The sequence below is a fragment of the Bubalus kerabau genome, chromosome 1, assembly GCF_029407905.1.
Source record: "Bubalus kerabau isolate K-KA32 ecotype Philippines breed swamp buffalo chromosome 1, PCC_UOA_SB_1v2, whole genome shotgun sequence".
NCBI classification, from domain to species: domain Eukaryota; kingdom Metazoa; phylum Chordata; class Mammalia; order Artiodactyla; family Bovidae; genus Bubalus; species Bubalus kerabau.
In genome coordinates this window covers 189,074,891-189,096,060 of record NC_073624.1, presented here as the reverse complement: position 1 = coordinate 189,096,060, position 21,170 = coordinate 189,074,891, and the positions used below count along the sequence as shown (strand labels likewise).

The window sequence follows — 21,170 nt, the reverse complement described above, 5'->3', positions numbered from 1 at the left end:
TTCTTGGAGGCTCCTGGGTTCACTGGGGCCATTCTGGCCAAGGAGAGGCAGTAGGAGCCATGCCCCTCTTCCCAGAAACTGCAGCCCTCTCTCTCTGGGGAAAGCAGGCCTATAGGGTCCTCCTCTGCCCTGCAGAATGTCTAAAGCTGGACAGTCTGGCCCACCCCATACAGACAGGGCTGTCTGTCTTTGCTACACACCCACCATGTGCTGCCTGCCCAGACTCTGCCAGACCCAGACACATTCAGTGAGGCGGCAGGTGGTGAGGCCAAATCTCTGCGTGGGTTCAAGTCCTGGCTGCATGCACTGGACCCAATTGCTTGACCTCCCTGACACCTCTTCTGCCCCTCTGTAAATCTGTACATAGCTCTTGTGATTGTATGCTGCTGCTGCTGCTGCTAAGTCGCTTCAGTCATGACCCCATAGACAGCAGCCCATCAGGTTCCCCCGTCCCTGGGATTCTCCAGGCAAGAACACTGGAGCGGGTTGCCATTTCCTTCTCCAATGCATGACAGTGAAAAGTGAAAGGGAAGTTGCTCTGTCGTGTCTGACTCAGCGACTCCATGGACTGCAGCCTACCAGGCTCCTCCATCCATGGGATTTTCCAAGCAAGAGTACTGGAGTGGGGTACCATTGCCTTCTCCGGTGATTGTATGCAGCTCCTGGCATATAAGGACTCAATAAATGGCAGTTATGATTATCATTATTTTCATACACTGTCTCTACAATGTATGACAATGTATTTCATACTCCGTCATTACAAGCCCCTTCTGTACCTGGCAAACTCCTACTCAAGACATCAAGGCCCCAGCTCCAATGTGCCCTCTAACAGAAAGCCTTCCTGGGTCCCCAAGCCAAGTTTCTATTATTTTGGGGGGTTCCTCCTGCCCTGAGGTCCTGCCTTTGATAGCTAGGCCTGGAGCAGTTGGGTGGGCTTTGCAAAAGAGGATTTCTGCTGATCCTCAAAAGACCAGGGGGGCCTGAGATGGGCAAAGCTTGGATGACATTTCATACCCTGCCCTGGCCTGTTGTGGAAATACACTGTATCACCACTGGTTGGAGTCTACACTCCTAAACCTGGTCTTTCCCTGTGAATATTCCCATTTTCCCAACAGGGGATTCCCGTGTCCTACAAGCATTTATTTTGTGCCTGTTGTATACCAGGCCCTAGCAGGATCATCCCAATTATTCATGCTATAGGCACGTATTGAGTGCCTACCATGTGCCAGGCTCTGCAGGAATATTCACACTCACTTGTCTACAAACATCTGTTGACTGCCAGCTATGTGTAAGCACTGTTTGAGCACCAATTGCATGCCAGGGTCCATGAAGAGAGGCCACAGGAGGAGCAGGGAAGAAAAGTCTCCCCACCAACTATGACGCCAACTATGACCTCCTCCTGCATTTCAGGCAGCAGGTTACAAATGTGGGCAGCAGAACCAGAGTAACTGAGTTTCCATCCGATTGTCCACTTACCGACATGAGACCTGGGACAAGTCCCTTCCCATCTCTGACCCCTCTGGAAGATGGGGCTCCCAGCAGTCTGAAAGGTTTGCATCTCAAAATCTACTTTCTGCATAGAAGGAAACTGAGGTAGTCAGCAGGCTCCCCATTCGCTGCGGGTATGATTCCCCCCAGGCAACACTGGGGAGAGCACCCAGTCTTAGTTCAGAGAGGGGGAGTGCTGGCCCAAGGGCACACAGCTCAGGGCGGGCCTCTGCCCTGTTCTGGAGGCCTCCCCTTGGTGCCTGCCTCCCTGGCCCAGGCTGCCAGCCCCCGGCCTCCCCCGAACACCTCCCCCACCCCTCCCTGGGGCTGCTGAGTTGGTGACGCGAAGCCCCAGAAACTTCAGAAAGAAGGGAAACTGGGAGGGGCCGGGCGCCCCCACCCCGTCCTTGGCATGGGGGATGCTCTGGGCTTCCGCCGCCTCCATCCACCGCGTGGCCTCAGACGGCTTCCGGGGCCGCGTCCCCTCCCGCGGCCGCACGTGCGCGCTCAGCCCTTGGGCACATGCGGCTCCACAGCTCCCAACCCTTGGCGGGGCTGCCAGGGAGGCAGGCCGAGGCCTTGGCTTGGCTGCGGGCGAAGCCAGGAATTCACTCCAAATGTAAACAGCGAGTTATTTTAAGTCTGCCCCCCTCCCCGGGTGGCGCTGACACATTTGACATTGGAGGGGATGGGGGGGGAGGGGGGTGTTGCGCGTGTGGGTATTTTTAACCTTGTTTTTCACATCCTTGGTGCCACCCGGAGTCTGGTTTGTGCCGAGCGAGTGGCGGGGGGCACCGGGCCCCGGGTGGCAGCAGGCGGGTTCCTACCCCTGCCTGGCACAGCCACCGCCCTCCTGGCACAAGAGCCTTTAACCCCGCGGAGGCCGCAGAGGAGGCCCAGCACCCCCCACCAAGGCCGCCGCCGACCCCCACCCCAGGGGATCCCAGACTCCAGGCCCAGCCAGCCCGCTCCTCCCGCGCCCACAAAATGGCCGCCTAGGTCGGAGAAGCATCTGGAAGCCGGGAGGAAGCGTTGACAAAATGGCCGCCAGAGCGCTGATGTCATAGGTGGCGTGGCCGCCAAGAGCGGCCGGGGTGGGACGAGCCCTGGCCTGCAGGCCTCAGAGTGGGCCCCGCGGCCTACGGGGGCCTCCCTGCCAGCTTCTCGGGCCAGACACCCCCAAACCGCCTGTGCCAAAGCCCCCCAGAGCCCACCGGATGCCCCAAGTTCGGCCCAAAGCCACGCGTTAGCACCTCCCAGGCCTGGCGCTGTGGCCGGCCGGGGGGTGGTGGACGGCCGCTGTCCTGACCCGCTGGCGAGGTGTCCACGAGTGCCCGGCGGGGCCCATAGCCAGGCCGCGGAGCAGGCGGGGGCGAGACCCGGGCTGGGTGGGAAGAAAAAAGAAACTTTTCTTTGAAAGTGATTCCGAAGCAGGTTGGCTGGGGCCCAGGCGGCCGGCAGCAGGGCAGAGGGAGATGGAAAGTGTGGTCCAGACTCGAGGAACGTGGCGGGTCAGGAAGGACAAGGCGGGGGGGGGGGGAGGCCTTGGGGGGGGCGGGGCGGGGGGCGGCGCCCGGGAGGTCACCCCGGCCGTGGCCTTCTGCCTCTCCGCCTGGACGCCTTGTCCAGATTTCCCCCTGAGGGCCAAGGATGTCTAGCATCTTGCCGTTTTCCCCTTTGATTTATCCAAATATCCCTGTAGGAGGGCCACCAGGGGGTGGTTTAGAACCTCTGTATCAGGATGTGGAGGCTCAGAGAGGGAAAGTACTTTTGCTGAGATCACACAGCATTGGTGAGACTGACATCCAGTTCTCCTGATTGTTGGCCTTGGGAGTTCTGCAGTCCTGAGCCTGCAGGTGCAAGACGGGGTGTCCCCAGGGAGACTCAGGATTTGTACTAGAATTCCTTGAAGCCCAGAGTAATTTCGGTTCTGGGCCTTCCTCCTGCTACTCTGCCAGGGAAGTCCAAGTTCAGTCTGTTAGTTGCTCAGTGGGTCCAACTGTTTGCAACCCCATGGACTGTAGCACACCAGTCTTCTCTGTCCAGGGGATTTCCCAGACAAGGATACTGAAGTGGGTTGCTATTTCCTTCTCCAGGGGATCTTCCCCACCTAGGGGTCAATGCAGGTCCCCTGCATTGCAGATGGATTCTTAACCATGGGAGCCACCAGGGAAGTCCAGGTTCAGTTTAGCTTGAAGCCTTCCTGCTGTGACTGATCTGGCCTTCCTCAAGATGGCCTAGAAGAAACCTTGACCTCAAACTTCATGGGGCAGAACTTTGTGTCTCTTTGGTACATTGCTGTGTCCCTGGACTCGAGGACAGAGCCTGGTATACTGTAGGTGGTCAATACATGAGTGAAAGAATCAACCTTTCCCCTTATGCTTGGGTTTGCACAGAGACTCATGCGGGAGGCAGGTGGAGGCTTGGGACACAAAGCAGGTTGTAAGATTATGGGACATACCCGGGAATCCATGGTCACATTTCTTAGGAGGGACACGAGGGTGTGAACCCCCAAACTTACAGAGCATCAAGTCCAGGTCCTGTGGACATGAAACCCCACTTGAACAGAAACCTGAATAAAGATCTCTTGAGCCAAGCAGGCATTTGCAAGAAAGGCATTCCAGGCAGTGCAAAGGCCCTGAGGCAGGACCAATGCCTGGCATGTTGGAGAACTAGGAAGGACCCCATTTGGCTAGAGCAGAGTGAACAAGGGGGAGAGAGAGGAGAGGAGAGCAGGGAGGGGATGGGGCAGGTCATGCAGAACATTGTGGGCCACAAGAAGGACTTGGGACTTTCATACGTTTAAAGACCCACACTTGGGAATTCCCTGGTGGTCCAGTGTCTAAGACGCCACATTCCCAACGCTAGGGGCCTGGGTTTGAGCCCTGATTGGGGAACTAGGTCCTGCACGCTGCAACTAAGAGTTTGAATGCCACAGCTAAGACCCAGTGCAGCCAAATAAATATATTTTTTTATTTTTTTAAATTAAAAAAAGACCCAGGCTCAGTCCAGTGTGATGAGAACTCAGACAAAAGTGGGACAAAGTACGAAAGGAGGGTGTTCCAAAAGAGATTTTAGATCCGGGCTTGGAGAGATGGTTGGAGTTGGCATGAGAGCAAGAGGGGCAGGGAAGCTTCCATGGCAAGAACGAGGAGGATGAAGGCCAGGGTCGCCTGACCGGCGTGGCCTTCCAGGACAAAGTTGAACCTCGGCCGGCGATGTTTAAAAATGACCGGTGACACCCAGGAGCTGGGAATTCCAGGACCTGGCTTTGGTTCTCTCTCTAGCTGGCCGGTGCTGGGAGGCGGACGTGGCAGCCCGGCAGAGCCAGCTCCATTTGGAAGCCCGCTGAGGTTGGACAAGAAATCCCGTGTGCGAGCTCACTGTGGCAGCCGAGGCTAGCCCAGCGCATGCACCGTGGGGCCTGAACGGGAACCGTAGGCTCTTCTGTATCCTGCCAGGTTTAAGTGGGTGTAATCATAGTTTCAGCAAGTCCTGTCCTTTCTACATCCAAAAGATGAATTAAATGTGACCCACTCTGTCCACCCCTGGCTGTCACCCTAGGCCAAGCTGTTATGCCCACTGGGATCCTTGTCCGCCCCTCCTTCCTGGACCTCCAGCCTCTGAGAGTGCAGAAATCACTGAGCAGCCAGATTTAATGCGTGTTTGCTTTATTATGGTAAATATATATATAATATAAAGTTCACTGTCTTAACCATTTATGAGTGCGTAGCTCAGTGGTATTAAGCACGTTCACACTGTCCTGCAACCAACCCCACCATCATTTCCAGAACTTTCTCATCTTCTGAAACTGAAACTCTGTCCCCATTGAACATTCACTCCTTTCCCCTCCCCCAGCCCCTGGCCCCACCATCTACTTCCTCTATATGTGAATCTGACTCCTCTAGGACCTCGTATGAGTGGAACCAGACAGTATTTGTCCTTTTTTGTCTGGCTTCTCTTATAAGCATCACATCTTCAAGGTCCTTCCACATTGTAGCAGGTGCCAGAACCTCCTTCCTTTTTTAAGGCTGAGTAATATTCCATTTCGTGGCTGGACCACAATTTGTTTATCCTTTGTGCTTTGATGGACTCTTGGTGTGTTTCTGTCTTTTGACTTCTCTGAGTCTAGCTGCTGTGAACATGGGTGGGCAAGTATCTGCTTGAGCCCTGTTTTCAGTTCTTTGGGGTATAGACATAGGTGTGGGTCACATGGTGATTCTATGTTTAACTTTTGGAGGGACCTGTGCCAAGCTGTTTTCCACCATGGCCGCACCATCTTATGTTCCCACCAGCAATGCACGAGGGTTCCAATTTCTCCACATCCTTATAGCCAGAGACGTTTTAAAATGTAACATAGATCCAGTCATCACCCTTGCGACCAAAATTGAAGCTTCCCACAGGGCCCAGGATGGGGGGTGGTGCCCTGAGTGGCCTGAGGTCTCCTGGCTTTGTGTACTGCATTTGGGCCAGGTGCTCTGTTCCTCAAACATCCTGTATTTGTTCCTGCCCCAGGGCCTTTGCACTTGCCGTGCCATCTGCCCTCAGCTCTCCACACAGCTGGCTCCTTCCCTTCCCTATGTCTTTATAAAGAGTTTTTGCCTGACTTTTTGGTTAAAAGTCACCTCCGCCCCCACCAGCCATTCTCCGTCCCCTGACCCAGCTTTATTGCCTCGGTGGAACTTAGAACCAGCGAAATTATCTCGGTCTCCTTCTGTTGGGTCACTTCCTGTCCGTCTCCCCTCCCTTGGCTCCCTGCCACTTCCCCAGTGCCCGGAAAGCATAGGTGGTCAGTAAACATCTGGGAGATGAATGCCGGGGCGGTGTCTGGACGTCCCAGTTAGGAACTGCTGGAGTCTCAGCCACCAGGATAGTGGCAAGAGTTGTTTGGTGCAGAGGGGGGTGGGTGCTCCAGGGCGGGAAGGGCTGGACCGGAGGCCATGGCGGCGCCTTTGTCACGGGCTAGGACAGACCAAATTTGGGCTCGTGGCCACGGACAGGAAAGAACAGTTTGTACACGCTGTCAATGGGATCCAGTTTACATTTCTGTTGCTGCTGTGATCATGTGTTTGTTTGAAGGAAAGGCCATGGGAGGTGATGACGTTCCGGCTGCCGACAAACACCCCGCGAACCTGGGAAGTCGAGAGAACTGGTGCCAGGCCAAGCCAGGGTGTCGCTTGAGACACATCCGCTGTCTGTCCAGGGCCAGTCTCACTTATACTAGCATGAGCGTGGTTAGCTGTGCTTTGGGAATGGTGCTGGAGAGCTTTGAGTGTCTCTCAGAGAAGAAACCTTTCAGGAAGGTCCCAGAGAGAGAAGAGAATGTGAGCCATGTAGATACAGAGGGAACAGTGTTCTAGGCAGTGGACACAGCCGGTGCAAAGGCCCTGGGGCAGGACAATGTTGGAGGAACAGCCAGGAGGCCTGTGTGGCCAGAACAGAGTGAGCGATGGGGAGAACAGTAGAAGGGGAGGGGAGAGAGGGCTGGGGCAGGTCGTGCAGGGCCTACAAGCCACAAGGAGGACTCGAGCTTTTACCCCGAGGGAGGTGTGAGCCCTGGAGGGCTGTGGGCAGAGGAGGGACAAAGTTCATGTAACTTCTGAACTTGGAAATATGCTGTCACACAAACAGTATTTATCCTCTATGTGATGGACCCCTCCCCTCCTGAGGCTCCTCTGATTTCAGCCTCACACCCATATGAAGTAAGGCAGAAACAGAGAAAGCCCACTTTATAGATGGGGAAAACTGAGGCTCAGAGGGAGAGAGGCCTGACTCATCCCAGGTCACAGGCCAACTTGTGTCAGGGCTGAGTCTCCAACACAGGAGGGCTCCAGGACTCCAGCTTCTAAAACACGCTCCAGGATCATACAAGTTTGGGCCCCACAGCCTGTTCTTCATGACCCCAGGGTGCCTAAAAGACTCTGAGGAGTCCCACAGCTGCCCAAGAGGCCCACAGCAAGGCTCAGGCTTTTTGACTACAAACCCCCGGGTCAGGTGGAGTCTGTGGACAGCCAAGGGACCCCTGTAGGTGCCCCACTCCCCAGGTCGAGAATGTGCATTTTGGTTCTGTGGTACTTCTCTGGAGTGTCCACGTTTTTCTCACACAGTCTGGAATGTAATCTGAGCAGCACCAAGTGCCAGATCGAACGTCTGATCTGAGTGGGGCTGCAGAAAATCATGTCTTCGGGGATGGGCAGTGGGGGACTCCGGGGATGGCAGCAGGTCAGGAGAAAGCTTGTCAACAGGCAAATGTCTTAAAGCCAGCAATCGACATGATATAAAATTCAATGAGACATTCAAGGATGTTTCCCCTGGCCCCCTCTTTCTAAAAATAAATGTTACTGGAGAATAGTTGATTTACAGTGTTGTATTAGTTTCAAAGGTACAGCAAAGCGATTCAGTTATACATTTGCATGTATCTGTTATTTTCAGATTTGTTGCCCATATAGGTTATTACAGAATATTGAGTACAGTTTCCTGTGTTATTCAGTAGGTCCTTGTTGTGTATCTATTTTATATATAGTTGTGCACAAGTTAAGGCTTTTCAGGTGGTGCTAGTGGTAAAGAACCCACCTGCCAATTCAGGAGACCTAAGAGATGCTGGTTTGATCCCTGGGTCGGGAAGATCCCCTGAAGCAGGGCATGGCAACCCACTCCAGTATCCTTGCCTGGAGAATCACATAGACAGAGGAGCCTGGCGGGCTACGGTCCACAGGGTCTCCAAGAGTCAGACACAGCTGAACACACTCACACTAACACACTCACGGTGTATGTTAATCCCAGACTCCTAATTTATTCCTCCCCATCACGTTTCTCCTTTGGTAACCATAATTTTATTTTTGAAATCTGTTTCTGTTTTGTAAATTAAGTTCATTTATATCATCTTTTATATTAGATTCCACATGTGAGTGACATCATTCGATATTTGTCTTTCTGTGTCTGACTTCACTTGGTGTGATGATCTCTAGGTCCATCCACGCTGCTGCATGTGGCATTTGCTTCATTCTTTTCATGGCCAGATGGTATTGCCTTGCGTATATACCCCACATGGTCTTTACCCACTCATCTGTCTGTGGACACTTCAGCAGTTTCCATGTCCTGGCTGTTGTAAATAGTGCTGCTGTGAACACTGAGGTGCATGTATCTCTTTAAATGATGGCTTTTTACGGATAGGTTCTTTAAGAGAGGAGCAGATAAATCCGTGTTGGCCCATTGGCTTTCCTTGCTGTGTGACCTTGGGTAACTTACTTACCCTCTCTGGGTCACGTGTGGTTGTCAGCCTCAGTCAAGGATTGCTGCAGGGTGTTAGACAGGACTGTCAAATGCACAGCCTGCCACCTGGCCTTTGGTAGGCCGTCTGTGCTTGGTTGTTGCCACTATTTTATTATTATTATTATTTAGCATCATCATCTCCTATCTTCTCACTCTACACCTTAGCTCTCTGCTCAGTGAGGTGAGGGTGCTCTGAAATTTCCTTGACCCATGCAGCAGGGTCTGGGGCATCTGCTCCCATGGATATTAGGGTCTGGGGGCTCTTCTCCCATGAGGGGCTTGTTGGCATAAGTGAAATGGCTGTTCCCCACTGCCCCCAGCTATCCCAACACCACATTTAGTAACAGAAAGAACTTTGGCAAAAGCTGAGCATCAAGGGACTCCCAGCTAGGGGCTTTATCTGGTCAGACAACAGGGTTCAAACACGGGGGAATCGCCCCAAACTACTAACAAAGAAGGGGTTCTGTCGGGGGGTACTGAGCCCCCCTCCAAGGGCCCCCACTGGATCCCTCCTAGTCAAAAGCACCGGACTCAAGTGTGAGGCCTCAGGGTGTCTGGGCGTTGACCCCAGGTCCCACTGCTGCCACCTGGTGTTGTGTAAGTTTGCGTATGTCGCCACCTCGCTTTGTGCCTCAGTTTCCCCATCTGGAAAATGGGGGTGATTACCACACATCCCTCCTGGGAGAGTTTCAAAGATTAGATGAGTCAGTGGAGGTGAAACATGCATTCCCAACACAGCTAAAGGGGTGACTCACTAAGTATTAATTACTGGAATGTACTGTTTCACATGATGTGGGCTTGATGACCCTCCCAGGAGCTCCAGTCACAGCCCTTCACCCACCAGGGGCTGCCACTCTCATCTCTGGGTTGAATGACTTCCCTTGCACCTGACCCAGCTGAAATGATATACTCCTGGTTAATTTGCTTCCTTGTTGATTGCCTGGCACTCCACCATTAGGACATCAGTACCATGAGGGCAGAGAATTTTCCTCCTCTTGTTTGTTGCTGTGTTCCCCCAGGCAGGTGGCACCCAGAGGTGCTCAGCAGTCAATTCGCCAAGTGCTCAAAGGAGAGAGGTTAACAGTAGTATAGTTCAGCCCTGATTCACGGATGAGGAGATGGAGGCTCAGAGATGTCAGGCGCTTGTGCGAGGACTCACAGCAGAAGTTGGCAGACTTTGAGTAAAGTAAATGCTTCAGACCACGTAGGTCACTTTCGGTTTCTGTTGCATATTCTTTCTCTTTTGACAGCCCTTTAAAATTGTACGGGACACTTTTCTTTCATTATTACCTCCCCCTAAAGAGTCTTTTCGGGCTTCCCAGGTGGCACTAGTGGTAAAGAACCTGTAGGTTTGATCCCTGGGTCGGGAAGATCCCCTGGAGGAGGGCATGGCAGCCCACTCCAGTATTCTTGCCAGGAGAATCCCATAGACAGGGGAGCCTGGCGGGCAACAGTCCACGGGGTCACAAAGAGTTGGAAAAGACTGAAGTGATTTAGCACACACACAAAAAGCCTTTTTAGACAGATTTTTCCCTAATCAGTGAACCTCATGAAATTTTAATAGCACAGGTATATTATATATTTATATATTGTATCTATGTCTATATATCTGTGTTTTATTTAAAAAAAGATAAAAAAATTCTTAGCCCCCTCCCTGCCCCAAGAGCCAGTTTTTGCTCCTACTGAGAATGGTTGGATCTGGACTGGACTCCCTCCCCAGTCCAGACATCAGAGGCTGGGCAACTCTCAGTGGGATTCTCCCAGGCCGGCATCCCTGGCCCAACCCCTCAATGCCAGGAGCTCCTTCCCCTGTCATGACAACTGCAGATGTCCCCAGACATCGTCTTGGGGAGCAGGAATGTCCTAGTCAAGTCCCTCTGTGCTAGGCAATTTCTTTCCATAGACATCAACTTCGAAATATAGACTCTCTGAGCTGGGCCTCAGTTTACAAACCTCATCAACTGGGTAGATTTAGTCAGATAGTGACATGAAGCTCATTACACAGTAAAAGCTCAACAAATGAAAGCTGCCCGCTTGGGGACTGGGATGTCAGACATTAGCTAGCCTTTAGGCATTATCCACTCTGGGTCTCGAAGTAGAAAGGAGGTGGAAGAATTATCTGTGCTCTTTTTCTGATTTTTCATGGAAATATCCAGAGCAGCTCAGCCTGATAGAACTTTCTGTGATGATGGCGTGTTCAGTGCTGGCCAATTCAGTCACCACTGACCAAGTGTGTCTGTCCAACATTGAAAGGTAACTGGCATGGCTGAAGTCCTGAAAATTGCATTTAATTTCAGTTTAACCAATTTAAATTTCAAGTCACACGTTGCTCAGGGCTCCCACACTGGACAGCTCCAGAAGATTTGGAGTTTCCAGAAGCCAAATGATTGGCAAGTGGTCAGCAGGTGGGTGAGAAATAGTTTGAGGTTTTTAGGGATGATTAAAAATAAGATGGCATAATAGAAAGGAAGGAGGTTCTGACACCTGCTACAATGTAGATGAACCTCAGAGGACGTGATGTTCAGTGAGAGAAGCCAGACACAGAAGGAGTCAAATCTATAGAGATAACAAGTAGATGGTGGGGGCCAGGGGTTGGGGTAGGGGACAGAGAATCAGTGTTTCATGGGAACAGAGTTTCGGTTTGAGAAGATAAGGAAGTTCTGGAGATAGATGGTGGAATGGTCACAAGACAGTCTGAATTTACTTAGTGCCACTAAGCTGTACGCTGAGAAACAGTTAAATGGAAGAGTACATGTAATGTATATTTCAAAACAATCTAAAAATCAATTAAAAAATTTTAATGAGATGTCATATAAGTATAGCATCATATAATTTAGGAACTATACTTATTTAAATAAAAAAAAAAACTCCCAGGAGTATAGGAAACAAGAGAGAAAGAGAGGCGGGGGAGGGGGTGGTGGTGGGGCGGGGGGCGGGGGAATGAGCTTCTTCAACCCAATAAAGGAATTTGCAGAAACCCACAGCTAACATAGTTCTTAGCGGTGAGAGACTGAATGGGTTTCCTCTAAGGTTAAAAGCAAGACGAGGACACCTGCTCCCACTACTTGTAGTCGACAGGGTTTTGGAAGGCCTGTTGCTGCTACTGCTACCAAGTTGCTTCAGTCGTGTCCTATTCTGTGTGAGCCCATCGACCTCAGCCCACCAGGATCCCCCATCCCTGGGATTCTCCAGGCAAGAACACTGGAGTGAGTTGCCATTTCCTTCTCCAATGCATGAAAGTGAAAAGTGAAAGTGAAGTCACTCAGTCGTGTCTGACCCTTAGCGACCCCATGAACTGCAGCCTACCAGGCTCCTCCGTCCATGGGAGTTTCCAGCCAAGAGTACTGGAGTGGGGTGCCATTTCCTTCTCCGTTTGGAAGGCCTAGCCAGTGCAATAAGGCAAGAAAAAAATCAAGGCATACTGATTGGGAAGGAAGAAATAAAATGAGCTCTGCTTGCAAGTGATACAATTGTCTACACAGATAATCCCTAGCAATCTATTAAAAAAAAAGGGGGGGGCGGAGTCTTAGAACTAATACATGAATTCAGCAAGGTTGCAGGATACAAAATGTTGTTGTTGTTGTTTAGTCACTAAGTCAGGTTGGACTCTTTTGCAACCCCGTGGACTATAGCCCGCCAGGCTCCTCTGTCCATGGGATTTCTCAGGCAAGAATACTGGAATGAGTTATGATTTCCTTCTCCAACAAGCTTAACACCCCCCAAACCAATTCCATTTCTAAATTTTAGCAATGATCAATTAGAAACCTAAATTAAAAGGACTTCCCTGGTGGTCCCGTGGTTAAGACTCCATGCTTCCCCTACAGGAAGTGTGGTTTTGGTCCATGGTCAGGGAACTAAGATCCTGCATGCTGTGCAGTCAAAAGAAAGAAAGGCCTTAACCAATTTTTCGTCCATAAGAAAAAAAAAGGAAAGAAACTTAAAAACACACTCTCATTTAGGTCCCCAAACCTACCCTGTATTGAATGTCGGTTTGGCACCAACATTTTACAATTGTTATTAGCTGACATGGAGACCTGACAAACACTGGGAGGTGGGTTGTGTTAAATCCTCATTTTACAGATGAGGAAGGTGAGGCTCAGACACATGATATGGCCCGCCTGAGGTCAAGAGCAAAGGGTAAGGGCGCCAGACTAGAGCCAGCCATAGCCTAGCGCCATGGCTTTCAATCCATAGGAAGTAAAGGCACCCAAGGCAGAAACAACCAGAGAGTGACAACAGTAATGAAACTCTCCTCTGGTGGGTGAAGGGCTCACAGCTTTGAGGGAGACGCTGTAATGGTGCCCATTTCACAGATGTGGGGAGTGAGGCACGGGGAGAGGCCCGCAGTGCCCGGCTGCCTGGTTCCAAAGCAGGAACACACAGACAGCACTTGAGAAATACCCCCACCTCCTTCGGTAGGCGTCTGAGTGCCAGTCGGGCACCGCTGCCCGCTGAGTCCATATGGGCACTGGTTCTGGAAGAGGGTCTGTGCCCGAGGCCTGGAGCCTGACGGCTGGCTGCCCGGGCTGGGCCCTTCCCAGCAGTGGCCACCCATGCCCAGCCACGCGGCCATTCAAGCAGGACAGGCTGGCTCCAAGGGGCCGCTGGCTGCCCAGCCCGGGAGTTGCCACGGGGCGTGGGGCCCAGCCGGGCACAATCTCCTCGCTGCTGCCCAGCCTTGCCCAGCCGAGCTGGCCACACAGGGGGCTGCTCAGCCAAGCCAAGGAGGGCTGCCTGCACGCGCTTCTGTCGTGGATGGGACGTGGAGGCGGGGTGGGGGGGGCACTCCTGGGCTTTTTACAGCATCCACGGTCTTGGCTGCCAGCAGGTGCTCAGCACACAGTGTGTACAAAGCTGCAGGTTCCATGCCAGGCGGGTGGCACGGGCTCAGTAACTCTTGTGAGCAGTGTCATCATTACTATTATCCCCAGCAACCCTGGGTGAACTGAGGCCCCAGGAGGGGAAGTGACCTCCCCAGGACCATGTGGCCTTGGATGTTCCCAGTGCTGGGATGGGAACTCAGGCACTGAACTGCAGATGCCAAGCAGTTTATGTTGGTCGCGCTGCACGTTTGGATACATGTGCAGAGTATGAATTAAATTAACAAGGGGAGGCTTCCCCTGTGGGCTGTTAGAATTCTGTGCTTCCACTGCCAGGACCATGGGTTTGATCCCTGACCAGGGAACTAAGATCCCCACAAGTTGCTTCCCTGGTTGGGGGGCAGGGATTAAAAAGTAAGTAAAATAAAATGATACACTACTGTTAAAAAAAAAAAAATTAACAACAAGGGGTGTAGTGCAGGCACTTTTTCGTCATTCTAAGCATCTATTTCCTTGTCTATAAAATGGGTACACTAATAATGCCAGAGAAGTAGCTCTTAATGGTTTAAGGGAAGGTATGAAATGAGAACAACGAAGCGCCATATCTACGGTCATCTCAGGGACTTAAAAATAATAATAATAATGGGATAGATGTTACCATGTATATAGAGCTCAATATGCCCTAAGTGCTTAATATATACTGTTAATATCCCCTTGCCACCTCCTGCCAACCCAGTCGGGCCTGTGAAATGCTTTCACACATTTGAAAGAGAAAACTCTGAGGCTCAGGGCAGGTAAGCAACTTGCCTGAGGTCACACAGCGAACAGCCCTGGGCTTGGAGTGTGGCAGGTGGCAGGGGCCTGATTCTTTCTCCGTCATTTGATGGTGCTTCCGGCCACCTTTGTCCTTGACCTGAGACATAAATGAATAGGGCTCTAGGGGTTCTGTCCATCTGGGCTTGGCCAAGTGCTCCCCTGCCCCCAACCCAGGGTGGAGGGTGGGGGTGGGGACTGCAGAGGGGGCTGGCGTGACTCGCCCTCCATCTAGTTCTCCGGAGCCAATAACGCTGAGCTCAGCGTCTGTCTGCTTCACCCGGCTGCCAAGGAGCCTGATTATTTTTAGATAAGATGGGGGGGCAGGCGCCGGAGTGGGAGGGAGCCCCCAAGTTGGGCAGGGGAGGGGGACATCACAGCTGCGGAAATGTGCCCCTCAGCCCCCTCGCTGGGGACCCTGAATAGCAACCCAAGACCATGGGCTGGGCTCCTGGGACTCTGAAGGCAGAGGAAGATGGGAGTGGGCCTGAGGGGTCAAGGACTCACCTGTCTGGCCCTCAGTTTTCCCATCTGTAAAATGGGCATGAGGGTTCCCACCTCATACAGTGGAGGCAGGATTAAATGAGTTATCCTTACTTGACAGAAGAGGAAACTGAGGCTCAGAGAGCACTTCCCTATGACTGAGCCAGCTCCTGCACTTGGGTTCTCACCTGTGACCCCAGTGACGGAAGACATCCATGACCCTCTGTGGCAGCAGCCAGGGAACACCATGCTCCAGACCATTGTCTCCATGGTGTTGGTCCCAGCTAGTGCTGGGCTGACGCCTCCTCCCTTCGGGATGGGGACCCCTGTGGCAACGTCACCAATTCCCCCTCCCTCTCTTTGCAGATGCAGAGCAGAGTGGCAGTCCTCGGGCAGGGATGGGCTCCGACCAGGAGGACAGCAAGCCCATCACACTGGGTGAGTCTGGAGGTGGCGGGGTGGAGGGCCCGGTTGCATTCCCATCTTTTATTTAGGAGTAATCTTGGGAACACCCTTTGTGGGTTCTGTGTGGTCCTGTGTGAGTACCTGAGTCATTCCTGGAATAGGTGCTGCTGTTGTTCTATTTTGCAGAGGAGGAGACTGAGGCCCAAAGAGGCATATGAACCTTCCAGGGGCATCCAGGGAGCTGGGGTTGGAACCCATGACCCTGAGCTCCAGCATCTGGGCTCAGAGGTGCTCCCCCAACAGTCTCACAGGATGTTCAATGAATAAGTAGGACAAGTCAGTTCTGTGTTGGGGTGGGGGGATAGGAAGCAGGAGAATTTGCCTGCTTCAGGGCTGGGAGCAGACACCTGAAGGACAGAAAGGTTTTGGAAGCTGCAGAGGCCCTGCTTCTACTCTATCCCCTGGCTCCTGTCTGTCACAGTCTTGTCTTCCCTGAAGTGGTCAGAGAGCTCCTGTGAGCACTTGAGTCATGTGTTGCCCCTCCCCCACCCACAGCCCTCAGGGTAAAAGCTCAAGTCCTTCCTGCAGACTAGGAGGCCCTGTACAACCTGCCCCATGTCCTCCATCCCCCACCTCCTCCTTCTCTGCCCCTTGTCACTCTGGTCCAGCCACAGGGGGCCTCCTCACTTCTCGTCCAATATGCCAGGCACCAGCCTGTCCCAGGCCCTTTGCACAGGCTGTACCCTCTGTCTGGACAGCTAACTGCTCTGTCTCTCTCAGATCACCCAAGTCTTAGCTCAAATGCCTCCCTCTCAGAGAGATCTTCTCTGAGCTCCTTAGCTCAAGCCGCCTGGCCACTCTCAATCCCAGCCCTCTGTTTTAGTTCCTTTAGAGGAAGTTAGTGATTGCATATGTATTTGCTTAGCTGCTTAGTGATTGCATATGTGTTTGCTTATCTCACCTGGTGGAACATCCCCTCCTACAAGGCAGAGGTGTTTGTCTTGATCACTGCCCTGTCCTCAGTACCTAGAATAGGACACAGTACACAGCACATGCTCAAAAAACATTGATAGAAAGAAAAAAAAAAGGAGAGGAGGGATAAAGCAGAGAGGAAAAGGGAAGCTAGAGAGATAGTACACCAGGAGAGAGGACAGAGGGGAGATGAAAAGGGAGAGGGGAAGAAACACCCGGTGGATGAGGGCATCCCCCATGGAACATCCGTCACAGGCATGCACAGGGAGGCTGGATGGTTCCAGGAGGTTCACAGGCCCCGGGGCCACATCTCACTGGCCATCTGTGACCTGAGTCCTCCTTGGCCTCCTGTGATCCCCACGTGCCTCCTTCCAAGCCAGATGTTCGAGGCAGGCGGCGGGGGCTGCGGGCGTTTGGCCGGGTCCCACGGGGAGCTCCAGCGTCTGGTGGAGGAAGTCACTTCCTCCCCGCCCGCCAGGGAGTCCCCTGGAGATGGAGCTGGGCGAGCGCTGCACAAACAGGAAACCCCTGTGGGGGGAGGGTGGAGGGGCGTGCTGACAGCCGCTGGCCAGCTGGGTCAGCAGGAAATGGCCATGGCCACTTCCCCTGGACACTGGGAGCCACCGCCCTGTCCTCCTCGGGAATGTTGTGGTCCCCAGCCTTCCATCATGGGCCTGGGCAGGCAGTAATTGCTCAATAAATGGTGGACACAAAGCTCGTAAGCAAGGAGGGGGCTTAAGTGATGGACAGCGGGGGAGCCCGCCGCGGCTCGGCGCTCCCTGCGGCTAGTGCTGCCCCCTAGGGGCCTGGACAAGAACTGCTCCCACCACCGCCTCGAAACCGAGAGCTGCCACCTCTACTCTGACAGCTCTCCCGGCTCCTTCAACTCCAGCCCTGTCAGCCTCCAATTCACCAAGTGTATCCCCACCCCAGGGCCTTGGACTTCCCTGATGGTCCAGTGTTCCACGCTCCCACTGCAGGGCACGCGGGTTCGATCCCTGGTCAGGGATTTTCCGTATGCTGGTTGAAAGTGAAAGTCACTCAGTCATGTCCAACTCTTTACGACCCCATGAACTATACAGGCCAGAATACTGGAATGGGTATCCAGTCTCTTCTCCAGGGCATCTTTCCAACCCAGGGATAAAACCTAGGTCTCCCGCATTGCAGGACGATTCTTTACCAGCTGAGCCACTAGGGAAGCCCAAGAATACTGGAGTGGGTAGCCTATCACTTCTCCAGCAGATCTTCCCAACCCAGGAATTGAACCGGATCTCCTGCATTGCAGGTGGATTATTTACCAGCTGAGCTACCAGGGAATCTCCACACGCTGTGCGGTGCATCCAAAAAAAAAAAAAAAAAGCCCTATGTTCCAACCCTAGGGCCTTTACATAAGCCATCTCCACTGCTGGGAACATTGTAGCCCACAGGCAGGTGGCAAAACATTGAGTTTAAGATCATCCTAATCAAGGCAGCCAACTTCTCACAAGGCAGTTTCATTGTGCCAGGGGCTGTCTGGGCACTTCTCAAATTTAAACTCACATTTCTCTTTTCCACCCCTACCCTGATGTCTTGGTTGAATGTCACCCTCCCAGGGAAGCCTTCTCTGAGCCCTTTGTGCAAAATAGGTCTCTTCCCCATCAGGCTCCCCCACCTTGCCTGCCTCGCTACCCCCTGACACAGCTCATGTTTAACTTAATGATCTTTAAAAGTTTTTTTAAATTGTGGTACAACACATATAAAATGTATCATTTTAACCATATTAAAGTGCACCGTTCGGTGGTATTAAGTACATTCACCAAACTGTGCACACATCACCTGTCTAGTTCCAGAACATTTGCATTACTCCCAAAGCAACCCCACCTCCATTAGCTACTCCCCTTCCTTAGGTGACCACTCATCCACTCTCAGTGTCTGTGGATCGGCCTGTTCTGGATCTGTCTCCCATCAGTGGAATCACACCTTGTGTGTCCTTCTGTGTCTGCTTCTCTCACTGAGCATCGTGTTCTCAGGGTCCTCTCAGGGTCCGTCCACGTGGTGGCAAGTGTCAGGGCTCTTCTCCTTTTCATGGCTGAGTGATGCTCCCATGTGTGGAGGGACCACATTCTGTTTATCCATTATCACTGATGGACATTTGGGTGTTCTCTGATTTCAGCTACTGTAAATCATGCTGCTATGAACATTCATGTAGAAGGGTTTTTGACTTCCTGCTCTTATGTGGCTTCCTTTGCCCACTCCACAGTGTGGGTCCTGGAGAGCAGTGGCCTCTGTTAGTCTTGTTCCCCATGGTTTCCCCAGTGTCCAGCTCGGAGGCAGATACAGGAAGTGCCTGGGAAACACTTGCTGAGAGAGTGGGTCCTGCCTGTGAGGGCCTCTGGGCAGGACAGGCCTGTTCAAGGGCCAGCTCTCCATGTGGGTCAGGGCTCCTGACCTCTTGGGGCCAGCCTCAGTTTCCAAATCCATGAAATGGGTCTAAACCACCCCATCCTGGTGAGAAGGCTGTCTAAGTGTCCAGACAGCCCCTGGAACAGTGAAACTGCCTTTAACATTAGGCAGGAGTGGGTCTAGGCACACTGGAGATTTTAACTGCTGCCTGTGTACCCTCCATTCAGCCCATGGTTCTGAGCCCCTGCTGTCTTCTAGGTTCTGGTCCAGGAACTGGGGATGCCACAGAGCTCCCAGCCTGGCAGCAGAAAGCTAAAAGACTGCAGTGTTACATGGGGTGATAAGTGAGGCAAAAGGACCGAGCTGGTCCCTCTTGGGTTGTAGCATTCATATCTCACAATTGCCCAAGCTGTCGGGGTGTATGGTCCCCACTTTTGAGACCAAAGAGGTAAAGTGACTTGTCCAGAATCACACACCAAGTGGGCACCCTAGCTGGGATGTGAACCCAGGTCTGGCCTCCACTCGTGTGTGCAGCCTGCCATGCCACAAAGACCCTGGAGGAAGGCTGGGAGGCTGGAGGACAGGAGGCTGGCTGCAGCTGCGCTGAGAAGGATGGAGCAGAGACTCAGGAAAGAAGATCTGCTCCAGCTGCGTTAGGGCAGAGGACTCCTCCTCAGCCTGGAGGGGTTGAAACAGCCATCCTCCCCCTGCGGTCAAGGAGAATGGGGTAGACGGGGGTGCCTCGTCAGGCACCCCAGAGTCTGGGCAGCCCAGAGGTGTCAAGGTCGGGTAACAGACCCGGCTCAACCGGACGCCTGCTGAGCCCCATCCTCTATCTCTTTTCCAGACACCACCGACTTCCAGGAGAGCTTCGTCACCTCCGGTGTGTTCAGTGTCACTGAGCTCATCCAAGTGTCCCGGAGTAAGTGTCCCCGCCCACCCTCTTCTGGGACTTGCCGGGGAAGGGGGGCAGCTGTCAGGAAGAAGAAGTAGCTTTGGGATGGGGGCTCCCAGGGGGAAAGGGACTCAGGGAGGGAGGAAGAAGGAACCCATATCCCTGCCCCACTCCCCCTCGTCCTCTCCAGCCACCCCTATCACTAAACTAAGGTTCCTAGGAAGGGCAGAATCCAGGCCCTTTCCAGAGTCCAAGGTCAGGCTGACATGCGCTTCCCCAGGAAGGACTCTAGATGCTGGGTGGAGGGCCAAACGAACTTCCGCCCCAACATCCCCCTCTGGGGGCCTCCCTCACTCCATAAGGAGGAGACCCCAGAGGGTCTCCTAATCTGCTTTGCCTCTTGTCCTTTTGCCTTACCTATGGACCTGCTGGGGACCCACCCTCCAGACACCTCCATTTCAAATCCACACCTCAGGGAGCCCTGGTGGCTCAGATGGTAAAGAATCCATCCGCAATGTGGGAGACCTGGGTTCAATCCCTGGGTTGGGAACATCCCCTGGAAAAGGAAACAGCAACCCACTCCAGTATTCTGGCCTGGAGAATCCCATGGACAGAGGAGCCTCATGGGCTATAGTCCATGGGGTTGCAAAGAGTCAGACACAACTGAGTGACTAAGCACAGCACAGCACCCTACCTTAACCCTAACCATCTCCCTCCCTATCCAGATCAGCAGAGCCTGGCCTCAGAATGCTGGGAAGCTTGGCCTCTGGCTCAGGCTATGTCTCTGCCTCACAGTGTGACCTTGGCCTCTCTCAATGGCCTTGTTCTTCTGATACATAGAATTTAGGCCAGTTTCAGCCAAACTAGTGCCAGCCCCCAAAGGGCTCTCCCCACCCCTCCAGGGCAAATCACAGCCCTGGACCTTGTTCCCTCCCTCACCCTCCTCTCTGTCGCCTTCTGCAGCACCTGTGGTGACTGGAACAGGACCCAACTTCTCCCTGGGGGAGCTGCAGGGACACCTGGCATATGACCTAAATCCAGCCAGCACCGGCATGAGAAGAACGCTACCCAGCACATCCTCCAGCGGGTATGTCCCCCGGGCCCCACCTCTGGGCATTCCATAACCCCACCCACCCACCTCCATCCAGCCCCAGCTGGTTCATTCGTTTCCGTTTCCACATTCCACCTGGAAAACTCTTATTTATCCTTAAAAATCCAGGACCCAAGTGACTCTTTTCCCCAGTCCTGACACCCCACACTAGACTCCTGCAGCCTAGAGCCCTACAGGCCCAGCCCTTGAGATAAGAACACAGCCAATGATTCTTGCTGAGATATGTTATGTGATCGTGAGCCAGTCACATTATGTTTGCCTCGGTTTCCTCATGTGTAAAATGGGATCATGATCCTACCAGGTTGTTCTGGGGATTACAGCAGCTCAAGAGATGAGCCAGGTCTTCTGGGCTTTAGTCTCCACTCTGCTAATTTTCTAGCTTGGACCTCAGCCGAGTCCCTGCCTGTCTCTGGTCCCAGGTGTCCCATCCAAGTAACGGGCAGATCGTAACAGGTGTTATCTGAGGGCCGGGGGCAAGTCCGCGTGCAGTCTCGCGATAGCACCCTCCTCGCCCCGCCCCCCGCCAAGG

General features: G+C 53.0%; 1 protein-coding gene across 4 annotated transcripts in view; it reads left to right on the top strand.

Moving 5' to 3' along the window:
• NFIC (nuclear factor I C) overlaps window positions 1-21,170 on the top strand; it is a 70,518-nt gene that overhangs the window by 31,551 nt on the left and 17,797 nt on the right. For all 4 annotated transcript variants that reach the window (XM_055547325.1, XM_055547319.1, XM_055547317.1 and 1 more), the window contains exons 3-5: window positions 15,243-15,314; window positions 19,483-19,557; window positions 20,494-20,617. In XM_055547325.1, coding sequence (XP_055403300.1) covers window positions 15,243-15,314; window positions 19,483-19,557; window positions 20,494-20,617 — 271 coding nt within the window. The remainder of the gene's footprint in view (window positions 1-15,242; window positions 15,315-19,482; window positions 19,558-20,493; window positions 20,618-21,170) is intronic.